This window comes from Miscanthus floridulus, chromosome 10 (assembly GCF_019320115.1).
Source record: "Miscanthus floridulus cultivar M001 chromosome 10, ASM1932011v1, whole genome shotgun sequence".
NCBI lineage: Eukaryota > Viridiplantae > Streptophyta > Magnoliopsida > Poales > Poaceae > Miscanthus > Miscanthus floridulus.
The window spans coordinates 72668904-72691428 of NC_089589.1; the positions used below are offsets into that span (position 1 = coordinate 72668904).

General features: G+C 44.4%; 2 protein-coding genes across 2 annotated transcripts; both read right to left on the bottom strand.

Annotated features, from left to right (window-relative positions):
- Nucleotides 1–9372: 9372 nt before the first annotated feature.
- On the bottom strand, nucleotides 9373–10122 carry LOC136488838 (uncharacterized). The gene is made up of 2 exons (XM_066485641.1): nucleotides 9668–10122; nucleotides 9373–9469 (listed from the first exon to the last, which is right to left on the bottom strand). Exons 1-2 carry the CDS (start codon nucleotides 10120–10122, stop codon nucleotides 9373–9375), a joined length of 552 nt encoding a protein of 183 aa, XP_066341738.1.
- An 8024-nt stretch (nucleotides 10123–18146) lies between these two features.
- Nucleotides 18147–20333, bottom strand: LOC136484868 (adenine/guanine permease AZG2-like). The gene has a single exon (XM_066481834.1). It carries the CDS (start codon nucleotides 20203–20205, stop codon nucleotides 18547–18549), a length of 1659 nt encoding a protein of 552 aa, XP_066337931.1. The 5' UTR covers nucleotides 20206–20333; the 3' UTR covers nucleotides 18147–18546.
- Nucleotides 20334–22525: the final 2192 nt, after the last annotated feature.

Sequence of the window (22525 nt, forward strand, 5' to 3'; positions counted from 1 at the left end):
GAAAGTCAGGAGTGTAGAGGAGATCGCTAAGGTCTTCTAGTTCTAATCTCGATAAGCTGTCTTCTATTGTTCAGCTGGGGATATTACTAAGGAAAACACAGGCAGAGTAGTGTTTCCTATAGTAACTTAAATCCTGCTAGGCTTACAAATGGGAGGTGGACTACAGAGTATTCAATGAGGCTATAAGAGTCACCCTCGCGAGCTACCATCGATCCGGAATATAGGATACATCCACGAGTTATCCAAGTCTAAGCACCACGCTTATACTACGAATAATACTTTAAACTAAGGCCAATAGATTAAAGCACTCAAAAGAGACTCGCAAACCAGAAGACCAATATAAACATGTTACTTACTTAAATTAGAAGTTGATTACTAGAGAAATCTCAGACATAGGTTGACTTCCGCCAAGGTACAAGCCATAGAGAGAGCACCGATAGGACTGGCACCTCCTCCAAACTCTTCCCTCACTCTCTATCTCTCTATTTCTAAAGACTAGATCCTATGGATGACAAATCTTCTCTTGATAGCTAGCTCTGATCCTCATGAGGATAATATGAATTAGGGTTTTAGGATCTCTCTGGATCTCTGAGGATCTCCTGAGGGAGGGGGGCAGCGGCTAGATTATATAGCCCTAAGGGTCCAACGTGAGCCCTTGGATCAAACTAACTTAAACAATGGCTCAGATGCATCCTCAAAGGTGGTGGGGAACCGACATTGCGACGCGGAGGCTTACAGGGGGCCCAGGGACTGCCTGGCCCCACATGGCAGCCCCTCGAGGTCTGCTTTGGTGGAGAGCCTCCTGGAGTCTTCTAGAACCTTCCCATGTCGGTGCCGCGATGGAATTCCGTAATTTCCATTGACGTTTAGATTCCTCTTGATGGTTTTTTTATTAAACCCTACTGAAAACACAGATTCACCAAACCTCGTGAAATTTGTCAGTTCAGCCCCTTAAACCTTCATTGGTGATTATTGACGGTTTAAAATGGTTGTTAACTACCATCAACAAGTATATTTACTTTTCTGCATTAGCATCACAGTTAGAAAAGAAAACAAAAAGTCTCATCATTGCATTATAAATTTCAAAGCCCCAGTGTGAATAATTCTATGGTGTGTAAAACCCCCCTAGAATATTTACTATGTGGCAACATAAAAATAAAAATACCATGCATACATATAGAATATTTCATTGTTTTCTGTGAAGCACAAATAAAAAAACATGATATAGATTTGTCAATTCAAAAATATTTCCAACTCCAAGAACAACTAATCTCTGGACGGCTAACCGCTAGCCCTTTTATCCTAATCCAGTTCCATGAGTTTTGTTATTCTTGTTGAAAGTTTTTGCAGGATGGTCATGAGCAAGTTCACCCTGATTGTCTTCATCTTGCTCCACCAGGAGTGTGTTAGATATATATTAGTAATGTGTGATCTAAAAAATAAAATGAAAACAAAATAAGAAGTGTGTATCTAGTTTTCATTAAGTTTGATTTTTAAGAGCTGAATAAAATAATATGGACTAGTGAAAATAATCTCTTGAATGGAAATGATGAATAGTTACCCTATTGTAATTCCTTTCAAGTACCTAGTTTTCAGCCTTGAATTCTCTCGAGTTTTGGATAAGACTATTTTGATATAAGAATTTACTCTGAACTTGAAACTCATGGGTAGCATATGCCTGATCTAAGTCTAGGTAATCGACGGATATGATATGAGAAGATCTGAGCTACTATTAATCTTGTTCCAAGTGACACTAAAGTTCTAGAGATTTATCTTTTAAAAACATAAAAATGTCATGATGAGTTCCTATATGACAAAACTTGAATTCCTACCAAAACCAAACATGATATTTAGACTAGGAAAACTTCACTTATATGCTGCTTGTTTTGCATTGAGTTTAGTCAAGCATTGTTGATATTTAGACTAGAAAAACTTCGACACATATGCTGCTTGTTTTGCATTGAGTTTAGTCAAGCTTTGTTGACCTTTATGAGAGGTTTGTCATGCCCTTAAAATCAAGATCACGTACACATCCACCCATATATGCACTACTCTCACACTAGGGGTGGGCACAAAAACATGACATTCCATCTAGATCCACCCAAAAATGTTTTACTCCTACACTGGGAGTAAACACCAAAAATATGCTTGATATGATTTTTCTCCAAATAAATGCTCCAAGTTCTTGTTGCGATCTCTCAAAAGTTTTGTTGCAAAAGAAAAGAAGCTTGGGCTATGCAAAAGTTATTCATAAAAAAATAGAAGAAAAAAAGAAGAGTTGAGAAAAAATGGACAAGTGTCCGAGATATCTAAAACAATAGGTACTCAGATGCCCGCCTGAAAAAAAGAGAGAGATGAATAAGATAGCCCATGTTTTCTTGCAAAGTTGTTTCTAAATTTTAAAAGAGAGATATGTTTTCAAGGAGCATAGTAGAATTAGGTTAGCCACTATATACATCCACCATATATCCACACACATGCACATTCTAATTTGATTGTATGACTTAACTCTCTTTGGATCTGAGGTTTGACTTTACAATATATGTATTACAAGTATACTTTCATGTTGTCTCCCCTCCTATGAGCTTCACATAAGCCTTAGTTGTAGGAAGAGAAAGGCATAACATCACTATTGCCTTGGTGAGGATCCACACAAATTCCTCATATATTGAGAGATTTGATAGTGTCATACAATGAAAGCTCTGAATTTTATTTTTGAAAACCTATAAAAACTCCAGAATAGTGGTTGACCAAGGAACTTGAGACATAGTGCTTGACTTGATTGTTCTGTCTTTCAATTGCTCAAGACCCAAATGAAGGCTAAAAAGTCCCATGGTTGAAGGTAATATGGGTAAGTTTGAAAGTCAGAATAGTTTGTTCTAATCCGAAGGAGAATTCTTCTTTGAACGCATGTGAATTTTTTAGAAGTGAAAACATTGAGGAAACTCCTGATCCATTGCTGAGTTTAGCATTGCACGGGGATGAGCAAAGGTTAAGCTTGGGGGAGTTTGTTGACGGTAACCATCATGAACCATCAATATAACTTGTATAAGGGCATGAAAACAATCACCAACATAGGTTTAGGGGGTTTAAACTGACAAATTCCATGAGTTTTGGTGAATCTATGTTTTTAGCATGGTTTATTCAGAAATCTATCAAGGTGGACCCAAATGTTAGAATTAATTGTGCTTATCCATGATGAAAAATAGTTCTAGAAGGTTCTAGAGGACTCCAAGAAGCAAACCACCGAAGCAGAGAGTGAGAGACATCCAGGTGGGGCCGGCTGATCCCACCTGCTAGCCCTCTCCTTCGAATGTTGGTTCTCCACCGCCTTAGGGTTTGCATCTATGCCGTTCTTTTAGGTCCATTTGATCTAAGGGCTCAGAATTGATGCTCCACCCTATATATACCAGCCCCTACCCCCCTCCCTTAGTAATAAGTCATTTGAGAAGGCAGAAACCCTAATCATCCTTAGAGCTCCACCATATTCTAGGGCATAGCTAGCTAGGCTAGATCTAGAGGGAGGCAAGCTTCGCTTGGAATTCCTGATCTTGTCAAGAGCGTGGCTTGGTATAGCCCCTTGTACCCTCTTTTGAATCTTTCATTATTCCTATGTTTGCTACAATTGATATGACATTATTCTCAATATTATTCATATTCCTCGTTATCATGATCATCATCTACTTTGAGTATATGCTAAGTATAGCTAGATGATCATTATATTCAAGCATAAGTTCGTATAGAGCTCACTCCAATGTACATGGGGTGAGTGGTCGACATTGTGTAAGCGTGGTGCTTATACGTTGTTTATCTGCGGATGCACCGTATATTTCGGGCCATGTGGTAGATCATAGATGTGACACTCCTGTTGAGTCCTTTGTAGTCCACTCCCCGAATATAGGACAAGATCTAGTTACGAAGGAAGACATGCTCCGTTCTTTATTTTGCTTAGTAATACCCCTTATGTGTAGATATGAAGTTCATCTTAGCCATGACTACTAAGTGTAATTGCACTAATCAATGTATGGTTTGACTCATAATTAAGAATGACTTAGGAATTATTCCTCTAATTTCTACATAGCAATGCTAGTGCCATAGAATGGAGTACTCTTGGGTGACCATTTATCATTATTTATCATATTTATCTCTTGACTTATCCCTATTGTGAGTAGAAGTTTGGTTATGGTTTACTTCTCCATCATATGTATAAGTTATCAATATATTCCAACTGCCCATCCTTCCCTATGGTAAAAATATAAATAACGATATCTGAAATACTCCCGGGTGAAATGCTACAATGGTAAATTATCTGTGCGCTTGCAGATCCCTTTCATATATATATATATTCTTTCTAGTCACATAAATACTAAAGTATTTCTAAGTGTCATTTTAGAAGTGGCACTAGGTAGTACCAACAAGCATTTCTGGCATCATAGCTAGGGATGACAACTTAGCAAAGGTGATGTTAAGAAATGTCAACAAATATTAGGTGGCTACTTAAATAAGTGACAAGTTAATAAATACCAACAGAGCATTGTCAGCGACGTGGGGTGCCGCTTCGCCGCCGTGATTCCAACTGAGGGCTCGTGCGGCGGCATGATGGAGCTACGGTGTGTGGACGATGGCGAGCCGGAGGGCTGAAGAGGTGGAGTGGAGCGATCGACATACGTTGATTGAGGAGGGGGCGGGGGAGGTAGTCGAGCAGGGGCTAAATACCCTCTGCAAAGTGGTGTGGGAACTCACAACTAGCCACGTGGTGCAGTCAATTTTCTCTGTCCAACTTTCAATGCCATTCCGGGAGAAGCGTGCTCCACTAAGATCGCGTGGGAGACGCGGTCTATTTAATGAAAATGAAAGTCCCACTAAGATCGGTTGGGATCCAATGAGCGGGGATAGTTTGAAATGTGCAGGTGAATGTAAATCACCTCGTTTTCCACTTCCCATCATCTTCACCGCGCCATCGCTTGTGACCTGCGTGGGTGACTGCGCAAGTCACGGATCTTGACGGTTCCTTCCCCGCTCGCGTCTTGAGGTGGGCTATTTAAGCAAAGGTAAGGCGAGCGTCTTAAGCGCACTCTGATCCCAACCTTCTTCCTCCCTTAGCATCGAACAAACCAAAGAAACCCTTCAGTTGCTCCTAGTCTCCTATCGCCATGGCTACCCTAGACCTCCATCGACTCCAGCGCCACTGGGAGAAGGCCTTTAAGACCAGCTTCCACTATCACCTGGGCACGGCTATGCCTGCTTGTCCTAGGTGATGTTTCACGAAGGTAGGAAGGAACGCCTCCATGGTATGGTCTCGCTACTAATCGCCATCTGCAGTTAGAGCATGTAGAATCGAAAACCATGGAGAGCTTTCATTGGAGCAACGGTCCTAGCGCCAGTGGATCTTCGAAGCTTTCACTAGAGCAAGGGCCCGAGCATCATCTAGATTGCATTCATGAGCCAGAGCAATTTTGGCTCACGAATGTAGTCCAGATGTGGGAATAGATATCCTCATTGCTCTGCTTCTCCTCTTCCTCCCACTGCTCCTAGGGGGATGTTAGAGAAAGTTTTCATGAGGTTGTTCCCCATCTCCATTCTCCTATTTAGTCGGGTATGGGTTACCCCCATACTTATAAGGTCTTTGCAAATGGAAGAATGTTGTTGCATCTAGCTCCGTCATTGATTGAACGTATTAAGGAGATAGATGCAAATGACCCTTATCCAAAGCAAAGCAAGTTATGGGGATCGTTGGAATGCTGTATTTCAATTCCTGGACCCGTAGATTGTATGTAGGGTATAAGATATTAATCGAAGATTTATTGTTGAATGTTGGACTCAGTTCTAGTTTATTCCGTACTTAGGCCAGTCTTAGTGGAGAGTTTCATTACGTTGTTTTCAAGACAGCTACGTCATGTAGAATAAAATGAAATATGAATGAAACACCCCTTCTCAATAGAGAGTTTCATTCTAGAGTTTCATAGACATTTAATTCCATGACTCATAGAGAGTTGGTATTCGTGCCAAGAGAGTTTGATCCCCATAAAACTCACTTATCTCTCTTCTTAAAAACCTTGCCACATCATCAAAAGCGCTTATGTGGCTAAAGTGAATAAAGTTTAGTAGCTAAACTTTAGCAGGAGGAAACCAAACAGGCCCTTAATCTAACATTTTTCTAGTTATAATTGGGTAGAGCGAGTGATGGTTTACAATCGGGTAGAACAAGTGACGCCCTCAACCAAGCAGCAGTCGCCGCCAGTCCGCGGCGACAGTGGCATGGTGGCTCCTAGAACATCTTCGTAGGATACATTCACCACCGCCAGTAGCCTTCACCGTCGCCTACATACGGTCTAGATGGTAACACTTTCTTCAATTTCCAAGCCCACGCGTTTTTTACAAAGTTGTGCACAATTTCCATTCCCGTGTCTGAAAGGGTTGCTTACAAAGCATGCTCCCCACCCTATGTCTTTCTCCTCGCCCATAGCTTTTGTTCGTCATTGCCGCTCCTTGCTCCCCAGTGCTGAACTGCATGATTGCCCCTACTTAGCGGGGTGCAAGCCGCCACTCACCGCCGACAAGCTAGTACCCCGCGGCGGTATGCCTCACCGACAGAGCCCGCACAGATCCACCGGTGACCAGGTTGCTACTCATCCCCGCCAGCAATGGTAATTCTTTTGCACTTCCCTCCATCTTTCTTGGATTTTTATTTCCCTCTTCACTCATTTGAGTATGAAACAAGCTTCCATCTGTTTACTAAGGAGCTCACGATCCAATCTCCGCAGGTGCTCCTTCTCTGATTCATGTGACAGTGCAACCACTTCCATTGCCGGCCCCACTCCACCAGATCCTAGTCAAGAACTAAAGATGGAGGAGGAGGCCCCCAACAAGAGGAACCAAGTGGCCGTCCTCATAGACCATGTCTTCGTCCTCATCCTCCAACGCCTCACCTGCCCACACCTTGTGTAGCTGCAAGCGTGTCTGTCGCTCCTGGAACCTGCCTCATCTCTTAATCCGAGTACCGTAAGGAGCTACCCCAGACTGTCACCGAATTCTTCTATCGTAGCTAGGAAAGCAAACGCAAGTTCACCAGCATCAGCGATGAATACCCCCTCCTTGACCTTCTTGCCCTTCCCCATTGAGGATGTTGTGATCTCATATTGCTGTCGTGGGCTCATCCTATGCTGGTGCGTTGGGTTTTGCTATGTTGTCTACAATCCGGTGACTAACAAATGGTGGTTACTAGTCGGATAACAATCGTTCTTTTGGTTCAGCTCGCTTGGGGTTCGATCCGACAATCTCCTCACACTTCCATGTGAATGAATATGGGAAGAAGAGGGCCGGTGAGTCCATAGGTGTCAACATCTACTCATCTAAGAGTGCAGTATGGCTGTTTAAGGAATCTGAATGGGGCGAGGGTGTTGTACGCACATATTTGACAAGTGTGTTTCTTAATGGTTTTATGCACTGGTTGGAGTTGTCCTAGATAGTTGCTGTTGATATGTAGGGAAAGACATGGAGGAAAATTCATAGGCCCCGTGGTGAAACAATCTCCATCCATGAAGTTCAGGGTCAGTTGTGTGTATGTATTGCTAGTATGTTTAGGAAGTATCAGCTTTCATTCTGGGTCCTAGAAGACTATGGTATCGATAACTGGACATTGAAGCATACGGTGACCACGCTGAAGATATTTGGATGGAACAATATTGAATTTGGTTACGATGTTTGCGATGCGGATTACAGAGTGATTGCAGTCCACCTGGAATGGAATTTGAATTTCCTTGTTGGCGAGGACAAAAAACTGATCGCATATGACATGAACCTCAGAAAAGTTCTTGTCCTCCCTGCCCAGGTCGTACGGTATCATAGACCTACCTGGAGGCTACGTCTGGAGGGACCTCACTATCTTCCTTATGTTCCCTTGTTCATAGGAGTCAGTAGGAGAGCAGTAAAGTTGCATATGTTGTTATTTCTTCAGGTAGGGAGTTGTTTTGATTCTAATATACAGTCCAATTTTGCCTTGGTAACTAAAGCAATTGTATGTTGAATATTATTAATGCTGCTATTTTGTGCAGGTTGTGGAGTCTGAGTGCTTTTGAACGATTTTCCTGCAATGGCTAAGGGAGGAAGAAGAGGGGAACCATGGTGCACTGGCTACCAAGCTGAAGGAAGTTTTGCCTTGCAAGCAGCAGTGCTAATCTAAACGAGCGGAGCAGATCTACCTCGTTTTCGTTATGTAAGTCTATAGGGAGTAGAACCTTTATTCTCCTATCTATGTACCGCTTGTGTTAATTCTTGAGTTAACACAGTTGTTATGTTAGTGTTGCTTCTTATTATAAAAAAGTACTCTTCCTTGTGGACATGATGAATGGTGTGTAATGATTATATCTGTATGGTTTGTGTTCAGTAAGTTATTAAGGCCCATCTAAATTAGTAAATAAATTGTGAAAACTGGATGCAATTCTGTCACCGTCGGATGTAAGGGCCTGTCTGTTTTGTCATCACTGCCGTAACACTCGCCGTTGGTGAAGCAGACGGACAACACCGCTGCTATTCGTCTCAGGTGGCAGGGGTCAATAGTGTATCACCGCCAAATCGTACCGCAATGCGACGGTGACCATTACCAATGACCAGACGGTTCATACGCTGAAGTGACGGTGATGTCCACCTCGATACAGATGCGTCGGGCACCAAAGCGACGGTGAACACGCACTGCACACAATCGGATCATTGTGCAAGGTGACTGTGATCCTATCATTAGTCAAAACGGCGGTGTTAGTGTACACCCACATAGGCCGGTCGTGGTACAACGCGACGGAAACAACGACCTGATCACGAATGGATCATAAGCCAACACGGCGGTGTTAGTGTACACCAACACAGGCGGGTCGTGCTCCAATATGAAGGAAACAACGACCTGATCATAGACGGATCATAAGCCAACACGGCGGTGTTAGTGTATACCAACACAGCCGGGTCGTGCTCCAATGTGATGGAAGTAAGGACCTTATCACGGACGGATCATAAGCCAATACGGCGGTGTAAGTGTACACCGACCGTAGACGGTGTTAGATAGCGACGGTGATGACTACGACTATCACTGCCGAGAGCTTACTGCCGAGGCCGAAATTGGACTGCGATGGGGGTTACGACGTGGCTATGAAAAATGCGAGTGTAGTAGTGAGGTACTGTCAAGCAAAATAACTCGCCTTGACTCAGCACGGAAAACCCGAGCAAACCACCTTGGAGAGGCTTTGAGCACCAGCTGAACACCATAGTCCACTCATCTTTCACATTTTGGAGAACCAGCTGGATACTTGGGGAGCCACCCTCAAAAACACATAAATTTCTGTGCTTCCAAAGTTCCGAAGCTATAATCTTTAGGCAAGCCTTTTATGGACTTACATTGCCAGCTAGAGAATGAGTATCAGACAGTTGAGAAGATAAGGAAACCAGCCCCAGCTTCTGAAGAATGACTGCCCAAACTTGCCTAAAGAAGACACAGGACATCAGAATATGTTAGACAGTCTCCCCGGCCTGATCACAAAGAGGGCACGCGGTGGGATGAGGCAAACCACGCTTTACAAGACGGTCGGCCGTCCAGCATCCGTTGTTGAGAGCAAGGCAAATGAAGAACATGCATTTCAGGGAAGTCCAACTCTTCCAGATTCGCTTCCAAGGAGCAAACCTGATAGTACCGATGAAGGCAGCCTCATAGTCAGATTTGCTGCTGTAGCTGCCATTCTTACAGAGGCGACAAGAGTGCTGGTCAGAAATAGCAGGATCCAAGACCATATCATCCACCAGACCCCAAATGGCCAAATATTCAAGAATCACCTGGACAGTTAAGGTGCCTTTGATATTAAATACCCATCTTCTATTGTTCAACGCCTCCTTTACTGTTCTCTTCTTGGAAATTCTCTTAGGAACCAACTTGATCAAGTTAGGAGCCAATTCCAGGATAGATTTTCCTTGAAGCCACCGGTCAGCCCAAAATTTAGTGCCTTTACCATTGCCAACCAGAGACTCAATAGCAACATCAAACAGAACCTGAGTGATCTGTGGAATTTGAATTGGCAATCCCACCCAAGGTTTAGAGGGGTCAATTTTTGCTGCCAAAGCCACCGGATAAGCAGCGCCCATCCCATAGGTTCCAAATTAAGAATGCCGAGTCCCTCATACTGTAACGGTCGCTGGACTTTGCTCCAAGCAACCAAACAGTTACCACTGTTCGCCTGCTCTTGCCCTTTCCAAAGAAACCCATGCCTCCTCTTGTCCAGGGCCTTGAAAACCCATTTAGGCAAGTCAAGGGCAATCAAGAGAATAGATAGGGATAGCAGAAAGGACCACCTTCACTATAATAAGTCTGCCAGCCTTATTCATTTGCGACGCTTTCCAGGAAGGAGGTTGTTGGCAACCTTGTCAACAAGGGGCTGTAATTCAGATTTAGAATGCTTGCGAATATTGAGGGGAATACAAAGATAAATGATGGGGAAATTCTTAATCTCACAAGGCACCAAGTCTGAAATTACACCAAGCTCAACATCGGAGCACTGAATAGGAGTTACAGAGCTCTTCTCCAAATTGGTGTTGTGGCTGGAGGCATGATCAAAAACCTCCAGTAACTGCTTAATCAGATAGATATCATTACTTGTCGGCCTAAGGAACAGGATAACATCATCTGCATAAAAAGAAATCCTGTGCTGCACATGATGAACCGCCAGGGGCTGCAGCAGGTTCTCACAAGAGGCATGACTGACCAAAGAGCTTAGGACATCCATGACGAGAATAAAAATTAAAAAGCATTGGAGACAGGGGATCGCCTTGCCTAAGGCCCCGCTGGTGATGGGTCAGATCGCCAAGCTCACCGTTGACCAGAACATGAGTTGATGCGGTAGATAACAACAAACAGAGCAGATTACACCAACGGCAACCAAAACCAAGCTGCTGCAGCACGTCCAGCAGGAAAAGTCTAAACATAAGATGTCCAGAACTGACAACATAACAGTTGCTGATCAGCAATCAAATTGCTGATAGCAGGGTCACTCAATGGGAAAGATGGAAGCACCTATATAATGTCAAGTCTATAGCATATCTGTTTGAGCTCTGCAATCTTCATCCTCTACTCCAGGTTCTTCTTATTGGGCAGCCGTCCCACCTTATGCATCTCCTGCTCGTTGTCGTCATCGGCGTCTTGCATTTTAGAGGGGCTCAGCTTTTCCAAATACTTTTCCAGGGACGGAACTTGATAGGTCCTTGGAAAAAGGCTGAACCAGATTGGAAGAGCTTCCAATGGTACAGGTCAGAAATTTATGGTTGCAAAGACATGTCATCCACTAAGTCCCTGTGCAGATACCAGCCACCCAGGCACGACTGTAAAGAGCCTGGGGTACAGTATTTTTCTTGACAACCCTTTCGGAGATCATCTTATGCAAGTTAGGGGCCAAATCTGCCATTGTCTTTCCCTGAAAGGCTGCAACCAACGATCAGCCCAGAACTGAATTTATTCACCATTACCAACTATACAGTCCACGGCCACATTAAAGAGAGCTTGAGCATTCTGCAGTACTTGAACTGACAGCACAGTTTGGTTCCTGTTGGTGGTGTCTGTGTGTGGGGTGGAGTTCTTTGTACTTGGGCTGGTTCCTGCCCGCCCTCTGTTTCTTTCTTCTTCTTAATGAAATGACACACAGCTGCGTTGTTCGAGAAAAAAAAAACTGACAGCACAGCCCATGGCCCTAAAGGATCTTGTCTTTTGTGCTAACAACCAGTGGATGCTTAAGGCCCATCCCATTATTTTAAGATTATTAACACCAAGGCCATCGAATTCAAGTGGACGCTGCACCCTTTCCCAGGCCACCGGACAATTACCTCCATTGGCTTGTTCTTGCCCCACCAGAGCCTCTGCATTTTTTCGATGGCCTTGACAACCCATTTTGGAAGATCAAGAGTGATCATAAGATAAACAGGAGTGGCTGTCATCACCATCCGGACCATAAATAAGATGCCCAGCTCTATTTATTAGAGAAGATTTCCATCTTGGGAGGTGATCTGCATCCTTTTTTGAGTGGCAAAAACTGTGGGGGAGATCCATGATCTGCATCCTTATCAATCAGAGGTAACAAATCTGCTTTGGAACAGTACGGGGGAGGCCAAGGTAAGTGCATGGAAAGTCCTTCACTGCAGATAAAATTTAGAAGTTTGCTGCAAGTCTTCAACAGAGCAATGGATAGGGGTTGCCGAACTCTTTGCTAATCCTCTTGGGATTACTTTCACTTATATGCAGCGGGTTAGAAGTACTCAGTCCATGATCGGAGTAAGACAAGAGGCGTTCATAAACTGACCCTAACTGAATGAAATTGGGTTATTGTTGCTCTCAACAAATCTCTCCTACTTAACAGTGCAGAAAGCATTCGGTTTTTACTGTGACCAAGAGTGTAAATAGTAACAGCCAAGAGAGTAATTTGACTATGTATGCAAATCATCAGATGATCATTGTGTTTCTTCTCTAAAGTAAATCATTCAAAACAAATGGAATGTTTGAAGCCAGACCAAAAGGACTACATTTTTCAGCAAACATGCTACAGGCAATGCCAAGAGACACCAATTTACTGTAGGAGGCACAATGATCTAAACTTTTTTTTCTTTCTTAAATGCAATAATCAGATGGCACCAGCTTACTTTGTGCTGGTAAGCTTCTTTGTTTGTGCTGGTAAGATTCGACTGCATTTTACAGCTCACTAGTTGGTTGACCTAGACAGAGAGGAATGCGAGGATCTTCTGCAGTGCAGCCCTGCAACCTCTAGAGCCGGTGGAAAAGATCAAGGTGGAGGCTGCAAATTGGAGCTCGGTCAGCTTGCTACTCCCAGAGAACTAGTTCTGCTTTTTAGTTATGGTTTACCCCTTTGTTTTGTTGTGTGTCTTCTCGCTAGGTTGGAGGCTTGAGCAAGCTCCTGTGCCCTTTTCTTCTCTCATTTGCGTGTGTTACCATTGTTTGTTTGGCCTGGACTTTGGCCAGTGTTTGTACTTTGAATGCTTGGGTGTTTGGTTGCACCCACCATTCTCTTAATGAAATACATGCAATGCATGATCTTGTTTTTTCCTTAATAATTAGGGACCATTTCAAAATAATATTATTCTTTCAGTGAACAAAAGTATACTATTGTAGTCATTTCTAATACATATCCTTGATAACAAAGCCAGCACTAACAGAGGCAGCTTGAAGGAAATATTTACTGCAAAACAATGATTAGTTTGAGATAGGGACAGGTGCTGTTACTTGTTAGGAATGAACTTGAATCATTTGTATATCAGCTCTGTCAACCAAATCACTTGTATTGGAAAATGACATGGGTTAGGCATTTTCTGAAACAAGGAAAATGTATGTGGATTCGACAAATAGATTAAGCCTGCCAAATTGCATATGTGATATGTACACAGTTCTAGATGATATGGGAGCCCTACTGTACTTGTACATATTGTATGAATAAATTATTAAATTAAAAAGAAGAAACCTGGCAAAAAGAAGTGCTCAGACGTGAACCAGAAGCTACTCCATACACCAAGACCAAACTACTCTTACGCTTCACCTGAAACAGCAAGGTCTTCAATTGTGAAATTGGTGCTGCATCTTATGTGCATCTCTATATAAGTACATCTCTATATATGGAGATCAAAGTCATATCACAGAATTACACTCTATACCAGAGTGCTTCAGTTGGTTAGATTCCATTCATCTAAGCTAGTTACTATAGATAAGTGTACCACAGGTTTATGGAAGGTAAAAACGAAAACATTTCAGCCAAACATCTTTAGGACACATAAATGGCTGAATGAAAGCACCAAACATTGTGCAGAAAGAAAAGGAAGCAGGACAGAAAATAATCATTTCTGTACTACTCATAACTGGCAGCATGCAATGTTAGGCTAGTACCCTAGCTTAAATGATTATAAAGCAGAATCATTATATAGCTGAACATCAACTACATGTCAGTACAAATTACAAAAATATGACCTTTTCTCGGTTGTTGTTGGCCTGTAACAATATCCAGAATTCTATAGTATTTTTCATTTGCTTTTTCTGCGGTACCAAATCAGAATATACAGAATAAGTTGGATGCATACCTTGAGACTTGAGAGGCTAAAATTGTCACTGTCCCTTGAGAAACAAACACAAAAAGAGCAGAAGTGTACATGCGGACAATGGAAGGGCAATTTCTAAATAACTGCCACCTATCCTGCATACTTTTGTGCAGGACAAATGATAATAGACATGAGTTTGAATGTTTGTCAGATAGAAGATACTTCACTAATCAGATTCAGAATTTAGATTGACATAGAGAAGCAGAGATGAGCAATCCTCAGCATTTTCGCATTAGTTCCTCAACACCTTATGTGCCATGACCTGGCTGGACTGGACTGCAACATAGGTCTTCAGATAGACTCTGCAATTCCTACACTCACTTCACTGCTGTTGTGGAGAAAACTTTCTTCTTATTTTAAATAGAACCCATGGATGAATCAGAGGGGTAACACCGTAACAGAGATAAAATTAAACCGAACCAAATGAACCTAGGAAAAGCGTTCAGACGACACTGCAAAGTGGTGGCCATCAAAGCCAATAGCAGACTGCAGGCCTGCAGCCCAAGCTTACATGGCCGATGCATCATAAAACAGGTGTCGTACCTGCCAGTCAAGGCCAAGTGCCATAAGCACGGATGTGAGATGTCCATGCGAAGGAGAAAAGTTGGAAATGAAATGAAACCACATGATAGACGGGCTAACTCAAGCAAAATAAACCAAACACACACACACACACACGATGGAACTGCAGACAGGGGAGATGTTGGAGTTGGAGGCGGCTCTGGTGTATGGCGGTGGCCTGGCTGCTGATGCCTGCAAGGGAGATGGAGAGGAGCAGGGGCTGGACCTGGTGCTTGGCGTCGGAAGAAGAGAAGATAAATAGCTGACTTGCTGCTGGTTGGAGAAGAAAAAAGGAGAGGACTGACCACAAACCTTGCAGGCAATGCCTCGAGCAGCTGATGGGCATCACCAAAGTCGCCGTTGCCTGCAACCGCCTGGGCGATGGCTAGCGCGCGAGGCAGCACAGACGCGCGAGGAAATTGCGCGACGCCGGGGCCAATGGCCTTCTTCCACGCGTGCTACCTGCGGGGTGCCGGTGCCTACGTCGTAGCTCCTCCGCTAGCGGTGGGCGGCGAACGTCTGGGAGAAGCGACGGGAGGCGGGTTGTTGCCAGTAATAATCTTCCCGTGCGGTCGGACGGGACTCACGGGAGCATGCTCCTCCAGTTTTTCTTCCTGGGCGTTACTTCTTTCTCATGGCCCAATAACAAATGTAGTGTTCGTTCCTCCGAAGCTCGTGTGTATTTTTTCTTTTCTTTTTCTTTTCCCTTTTTCTTTTCCTTTTTATTTTCTGTTCTATTTTTATTTTATTTTTTCTTATTCTTTTTTATTTCTGTGCTTCTATTTAATTTTTAATTTTGCTTCCTTTTATTTGTTTTTTATTCTTATTTTTATGTTTATGTTTTTTATCTTTCTTTTATTTCTTTTTGTATTTACCGTAACTATTTATTTTATTTTCATGTTTTATTCTTTTCTGTTTTTATTTAATTATTTCATATCTTCTTTCTTTATGTTTTCTATAGTTTTTCATATTTTTATTTGATTTTATTTTTCTTCTTTTTAGTTTACTCTAATTACACATTTTTAAAATTTTATGTTTTTATTTTTTATTTTTTACATTCCATGATATACCATGATGTTCATGCAATATACATGTGTTGTTCGATGATACATTTTGTTTGTTAACACAATATTAAATTTTGTATTCATGAGATACTATGATCATGTAGTATATATATGATGTTCGATTTTATTCAGACAATATAAATGAGATGTTTCATGGTGTATTTTGGGATGTCACATAATATAAACTAGATGTTCTAAGATGTATCTTTAATTATTTACGTAGTACCCGTGATATGTTCCGTGCTGTATATTTTAGGTTGTTTGAGTAGTACACATGTGATGCTCTTTTCTACTTTTCTCTATTACGTGGCTTTTCTAGTTTTTGTTTTCCCTTCTATTTTCTTCTAACTTTTATTAATTTTGTTTTATATTTAAGTTATTCATTTATTTTACTTTATATATATATATATATTGTAGCATTTGATATATTTTTATTTACTCGTTATTTTACTCTAATTAACTATTTTAATTATTTCCTTTTTATTTTGATTTTTACTTTTTTGTGTATTTTATAAAATATATGTGATGTTCAAGTAGTATAAATGTGATATTCTATGATGTATTTGAGATGTTTATACTCTATAAATGAGAGGTTTCAGATTATCTTTGAGTATTCACATAGTACCCATGAGATGTTCATACACTATATATTTAAATTAACATCATGTGATCTTGCTCTTGCATTGCATCCATGCAAGTAGGTAGTTCGCATTTTGGTATTATTTTACTGCTTGCTTTAGTGGTGTTTTCATCTATTACCAAAAAAGGTGAAAAAATTGTATGGAAATGGCACCCATCAAGGGACATTAGTGATTTTGCTGATTGAGTGACAACATGATCATTGAGATTAATATTGTTTCCTAGTATATAAGGTTTTAGTCCTATGGATGCAAGGATGCATTTTAGCGAGGCTACATAGAGATCAAGTTATCAACACCTGAAGAAAAGGTCAAGGATCTACCATTAATACACTAGAAGGAAAACAAGAAGTTCAAGACATTAAATGGAAAAAAGCCTAGATGAAAATATGCGAAGAAACGAAGGTTAGAGAGCACCGAAGTGCTCAGGCAAGAGCACCAGAGATTTCCAGTCAAGTATGGTCCAGGGCTGAAGAAGTGAAGACCGCCACCTTATCGTCCGTTGGGTCACCGAAAAGTTTCACCAGATTTAGGTTCGAGAGAGGGTGTTGGAGACTCGCTGGAGGAGATTAACACTCACTAGAGCTCCCAATCTGAGCTTAGATCTCCAATGGTTGGCTGTAATGGCTAGTCCACATGGCATTACCGAAACTCTCCTGTGGGGTGTCGCCGAAGCTCTCTAGTGAGTACAGTTTTTGCCATCCGAAGTTCCAACGGCTAGTTTGGGGTATTGGAGCCATTTAAACCCTAAACAAGCCAAATGGTGACATGTCAAGGTGTAAAACAAGCAAATCCATTTGTGTCATCTACATGCAAAAATATAGAGGAACAGAATATCAAAGACAATCTACGGGCATAACTGATATCAGTGCAATTGAGTTCAGAAATAAAATACATCGATTCAGGTCAACCATGAAAGATAAAATATATTTCGAGGGAAGCAATTGCAGGTATTAGTGCAAAAAAAATGTTCCATCATGCTATCTTAATTCTTTCCCTGGTGAATTAACAATTAGTATCCCTTTATTTTTTTTTTCCTAAACAGTTCAATACCAAAATAGGAGCCACACACATGTCCATATAATCTTCAATGGTAGCCAAACTCAACACAAACAGCCTACGGATTCCATCTGATGCTTTTTTTTAGAAAGGACGGCAAAAGCTTTGCCGTAGTTTTTATTAGACGTAAAAACAAAAAAAGCAAGAAATAATTACACAAATGACTGACACGGCCCGAAACAGCTACATGAACAACTATACCACTGCAATCAAGGAAAGAAAACTAGCAGAAACAAACAGGGGCGTGCATCGTGAAGGACAAAACAAAAACAACTGAATTGAACACTAAGTACATAAAACTGTAAGAAACACTGGAAGCCCCACTACGACTCCTCTGATACCGGTCTCGGCACCATGGCCATGTTATATTGTTCAATTTCATCCTTGCATAAACTGGCAACCTGTCTTGGAGTTAGGCTTTTATGTTGGAAAGTTTTTCTATTCCTTTCCTTCCAAAGATTTCCACTTGTCGATGCAATATAATCGATAAGTCACTATTACATAATATTTCTTTTAATAGTAATGATTATTAAGTTAGATAGTAGGTTGTGATTTAAAACCAGCTACATTCATAGAGCCTATGCTTTTCCTTTTTTATGCATCTTAAGAATATTAAACTCTACTTCACATCATATTTTTTCGTTTCTGCATTCAAGGTGTAGAGAATAATCTATCCATCTTCATGTAATATGCTAACAACAAAAATTTTAGGTACATAAAATAAAAAAATAAAAAAGACAGGCGCAACGCACGGGTTGATGGACTAGCCCCCTAAAGCAAGGGAGGGAATCAATGAGAAGGCTAGCTGCAATGATGGTCAAAGTACAAACACCTCCTTACACATCAAGAATCTCCCTGCACACGGCCCCGTTCAGCTGTTCCCACTCCATTACCATTACCTACACGGGTAGGGCCCAGCACCAACCCGTGCCGCCCAAGCTCCTAATAATCTAGCAATGCCATCTGAAAGCTCTCTCCCAGAGTGATGATGCATGACCGACCAAGCTAAAAAGCTAATAATCACCTACTAAACAACATTTTTTTGTGGGTAGCCTACTAAACAACACGACCTGCTGCTACGGTCTTCCACGTCGGATCGGAGTTCAGACGACGTCCTGCGCCGCCGCCGGGCCGACTTCGCCGCCCGTGGCGGCGGCCACCTGGTTCCGCCGCTCGTCCAGCGCGTTGCTCACCTTGCGGTACCCGTGTCGCGCCCAGTCGTACCAGTGCAGCGCGACGTAGACGCCGAGCCCGGCGATGATGCCGTTGGCGATGGAGAAGGACAGCGGCATGAGCGCCATGGTGACGAACGCCGGGACGCCCTCCTTCATGTCGCCCCACTCGATGTCCCTGGCGACGCGCATCATCATGGCGCCCACGAGCACCAGCGACGGTCCCACGGCCCAGGGCGGCACGCTCATGAGCAGCGGGCCGAAGAAGAGCGACGCCAGGAACAACGCGGCCACGGTGATGGCGGTGAGCCCCGTCCGCCCGCCCTCCCGGATCCCCGCCGTGGACTCGATGTAGGTGGTCACCGTGGAGCTTCCCAGCCCCGCGCTGAGCACCGTCGACCCGGCGTCCACCAGGAACGCGCGGTACTCGCCCTCGAACGACCCGCCGCCGGCGCCGTTGCCGTCCTGCACGAACCCGCCGTACTCGGCCATGGAGTACATTGTCCCCGTGGTGTCGAGGACGTCGACGTAGAGCAGCGTGAGGAAGGCGAGCCAGACGTTACCGTGCCGGAAGCCGGCGAAGCTGACCCGCCCCGCGGTGGTGCGGATCATGTGGAAGTCCACCACCTTCTTGAAGTACTCGAAGCCGGCATTGCCCGCGGCCGTGTCCGGGAACACCGTCACGCTGGTGCCCCTGATCCAGGACACCACGGTGACGAAGAGGATGCCGTAGATCATGCTCCCCTTGACGTCCCTGGCCAGGCAGGTGGCCGTGATGAGGAAGCCGACGGCGCCGAGCCAGAACGTCGGGGACCGCATGGTGCCGCCGAGGCAGGCGCCCGTGGCCGGGTCCACGTCGGAGCAGGCCGTGAGCGTGACCAGCGTCGAGGGGCTGGCGCCGACGAGCCCGACCCCCTGGTGCGCCTGCAGGCCCGTGAAGGCCAGGAACAGGCCGATCCCCACCGCCGACGCGAGGCGGATGTTCCGCGGGATTAGCCGCGCCAGCCTGGACCGGAGCCCCACGGCGGACAGCGCGAAGAAGACGACGCCCTCCAGCATCACCACCGCCAGCGCCGTGCGGTAGCCGATGGGGCCAGAGCCGTGGAACCCCACCATGTTGTAGGCGAAGTAGGCGTTGGCGCCCATGCCGGGCGCCAGCGCCAAGGGCAGGTTGGCGAAGACGCCCATCGCGAAGGAGCCCGCCATGGCGGCCACGGCCGTCGCCACGATCAGGTCGCTCTTGGTGCGCGCCAGGCACTGCTCGTACCCCGGGTTCGCCCCGACGACCGTGCACTCCGGTCCAGGCGCCACCGTGGACGTGGAGTTGGTGGTGGCCACGGGGGTGCAGTCCCGCGCCGTGCACGACCCGCCGGAGTCGGTGAGGACGGCGGCGTTGACGGAGATGATGTAGGCCATGGTGAGGAACGTGGCGGCGCCCGCGCGGAGCTCCTTGGTGAAGGAGCTCTTGCGCGCGTCCAGCTTGAAGTAAGACCCCACGCGGCTCCCGGCCACGGCGCGGTTCACGGCCGCCTCGCCCGCCGAGAACCTGCTCCATGGCCCCGTCGCCTTGGACGTCGCCGTCGTCGTCATTATCTTCTTCTTGCTGGTGTTGGCTTCGTCGTTCGTTCGTTCGTTCTCCCCTGGTATGGTACTACGAGAGTTGAGCTGAGGTTAGACGCGTGTGGTGTGGTGGTCTTACGATCGAGTCTGGGGGACCCGAGCTACCCGGGCTTATATGCATGTTACTAGTGGGAGAAGACTGACTGGCCTGAAAACTGGAGAGGGGTTGAAGAAACGTTTGGGGTCGGTAGACGTGACCGTGAGTGAGGTGGGCCGACACTCACTGGGCATCCTTTCCTGGGAACGGTGCACGCTGCTGACAAATGAAAAATTTTCAGCAGGGTCCACTTCTCTCAAGTTTATTCCGCGTCATTGATATGAAACTTGCGACCAGCTGGTCATCATGTGACACCACTGAGGTCAATTGATTTGCAGGGTTTCATTTCATTAGCAACTGATCATCATCTGTTACTAATATTTCAGATAATAAACGTGAGTTTCCAGTTTCTACGCACAAGCCGGAAAAGGCGAGGTAGGTTTGGTTCAAAAGATGCACTACAAAGTTACATCGCATCAGTTTCAACTTTATAGGACTCCTTTGGTATGAATTCGGCAGCTCCGGCTCTACCTGACAAGTGCACTGTTCCGCTAGTGTTCCGGTACCGTTCACACGACCTACTTTCTCTCTCCTCCACTCGTAGAGCTGATGGAACCAGTTTTATTTGGCTTCACCAGCTCCCTATGACCTGCAGTAACACAGTGCAGGGGCTGGAGCACATCAAATTCTACCAAAGGGACCCATAATATGGTTGTATGGTACCTTCGGTTGCGGAGGAATCCATAGATCCCAGTTTTTTCCGGATCAAAAGAAAGACCCGCCGGCTACACCAAACAAATAATAAGTTGGAACAAAAATATTAGTATTTTAGGCAACGACCTTCATGGGGGTTGTGCGCTGCGTCAAGTGTCCACGTTTACAGCGCGAAATCACGCAAAACTCAACCGCTGAGAGCCGAAGTGGAGTTATAAATAACAGAATAAAGTCGTCAAGGAACGAACATGCATGGTTTCTCGGTAGTTCAGAAACAAACAATCCACTTGTCTGGATGCTAGGCAGCTAGCCTCAACATGTAGATGCAAGTCGTACTGAATTATTTTTTCCAGCATATTTTAGGCAAATTGTAGATGGTTAGTTGTTGATGTTGCACTGAGTGAAGCCGGCCTGCACGTTTACAGCGCGAAGTCAAGCAAAACGGATGATTAAATATCGGGTAATCAGTGTACGTGTACGTACGTCTTTGATGTATAGATCAACTTGATAAAACTTAAATTATCCAGCCTCTGCCGCAGGCTACACCACGCTGGCAGCACGACCTTGCATCTTGTGTTGCCTTCAATCCATGTAGCAACTACAGAGGCAGTTACTGTCTACAAACTGAAACCATCTAGGAACGACCGTGCAAGGAGAGGGAGCGCGGAGGAGGGGTTGGTGGTGTCATGGCAGTGTTAAATTTCATTGACGGTCCTTTAACTTATCCTGAATTTCTATTCAAGTCCTTGTACTTGCAAATTGCACATTCGGCTCACTAAACTAGTTTGAGTTTTCAATCCTGATCTCGATACTAGTAAATTGCATAAACGGCTCCCTAAACTTACGCATTCAGCTTTATAAACTTGTCCTAAATTCTAATCCCAGTCTAAGTGCTTGCAAAATACACAGTAAGCTCCATAAACTTGCATTACTGTACCATCCAAGTTCATCCCCCTCCCCCACTGCATAGCACGTGCCCACCGCACCTGTGTAGCTCCACCGTGTTTGTCCACCCACAGTGGTGTAGCCCACAGGGGCTAGAACCAGAACTAAGCATTTTGCAGGCTAGATCAAGGCTCAGTCCGGGTAAAAAAAGCCCAGTTGTTTCAGGCCAAAATAATCCCATCTATGACCGTCCCACTGGGCGAGTCGGACCTAATTTTTTGGGCCAGGCCCGCAAGAATTCTTTTTAGCAGCGGGATATGTGTTTAGGCATTGTCCAGTAAGGCTAACGGGTGGGCAAAAACTCGTCGGACTTGGGTCGGGTCCACAGGCTTGGTTAGGCTCAATTTGCTCGGGTCTAGCTGGGACATGCGGCCAGAGCTCAGACGGGATGTGCAGACTTGGCTTTCTAGGACATGTCATGCGGTTTGGGCACATTCATATCATGCTTGCCCTACCACACGTCCTGGCCGAGACATCACAACTATGGTGCCCCTCCTCACTTTCGCTCGACTCCCTCACAAAATACATAGAATGTATGCAAATTACATATTACCTCACTTCCAAATACTATCAACCTACTAATACATTTTTATA

Coding starts and splice junctions, on each gene's coding strand:
- LOC136488838 (XM_066485641.1), bottom strand. CDS start 10,122: ATGGGCGCTGCTTATCCGGTGGCTTTGGCAGCAAAAATTGACCCCTCT. Junction 9,470..9,667: donor GCCTTCATCGGTACTATCAG/GTTTGCTCCTTG, acceptor TGTCTTCTTTAG/GCAAGTTTGGGCAGTCATTC.
- LOC136484868 (XM_066481834.1), bottom strand. CDS start 20,205: ATGACGACGACGGCGACGTCCAAGGCGACGGGGCCATGGAGCAGGTTC.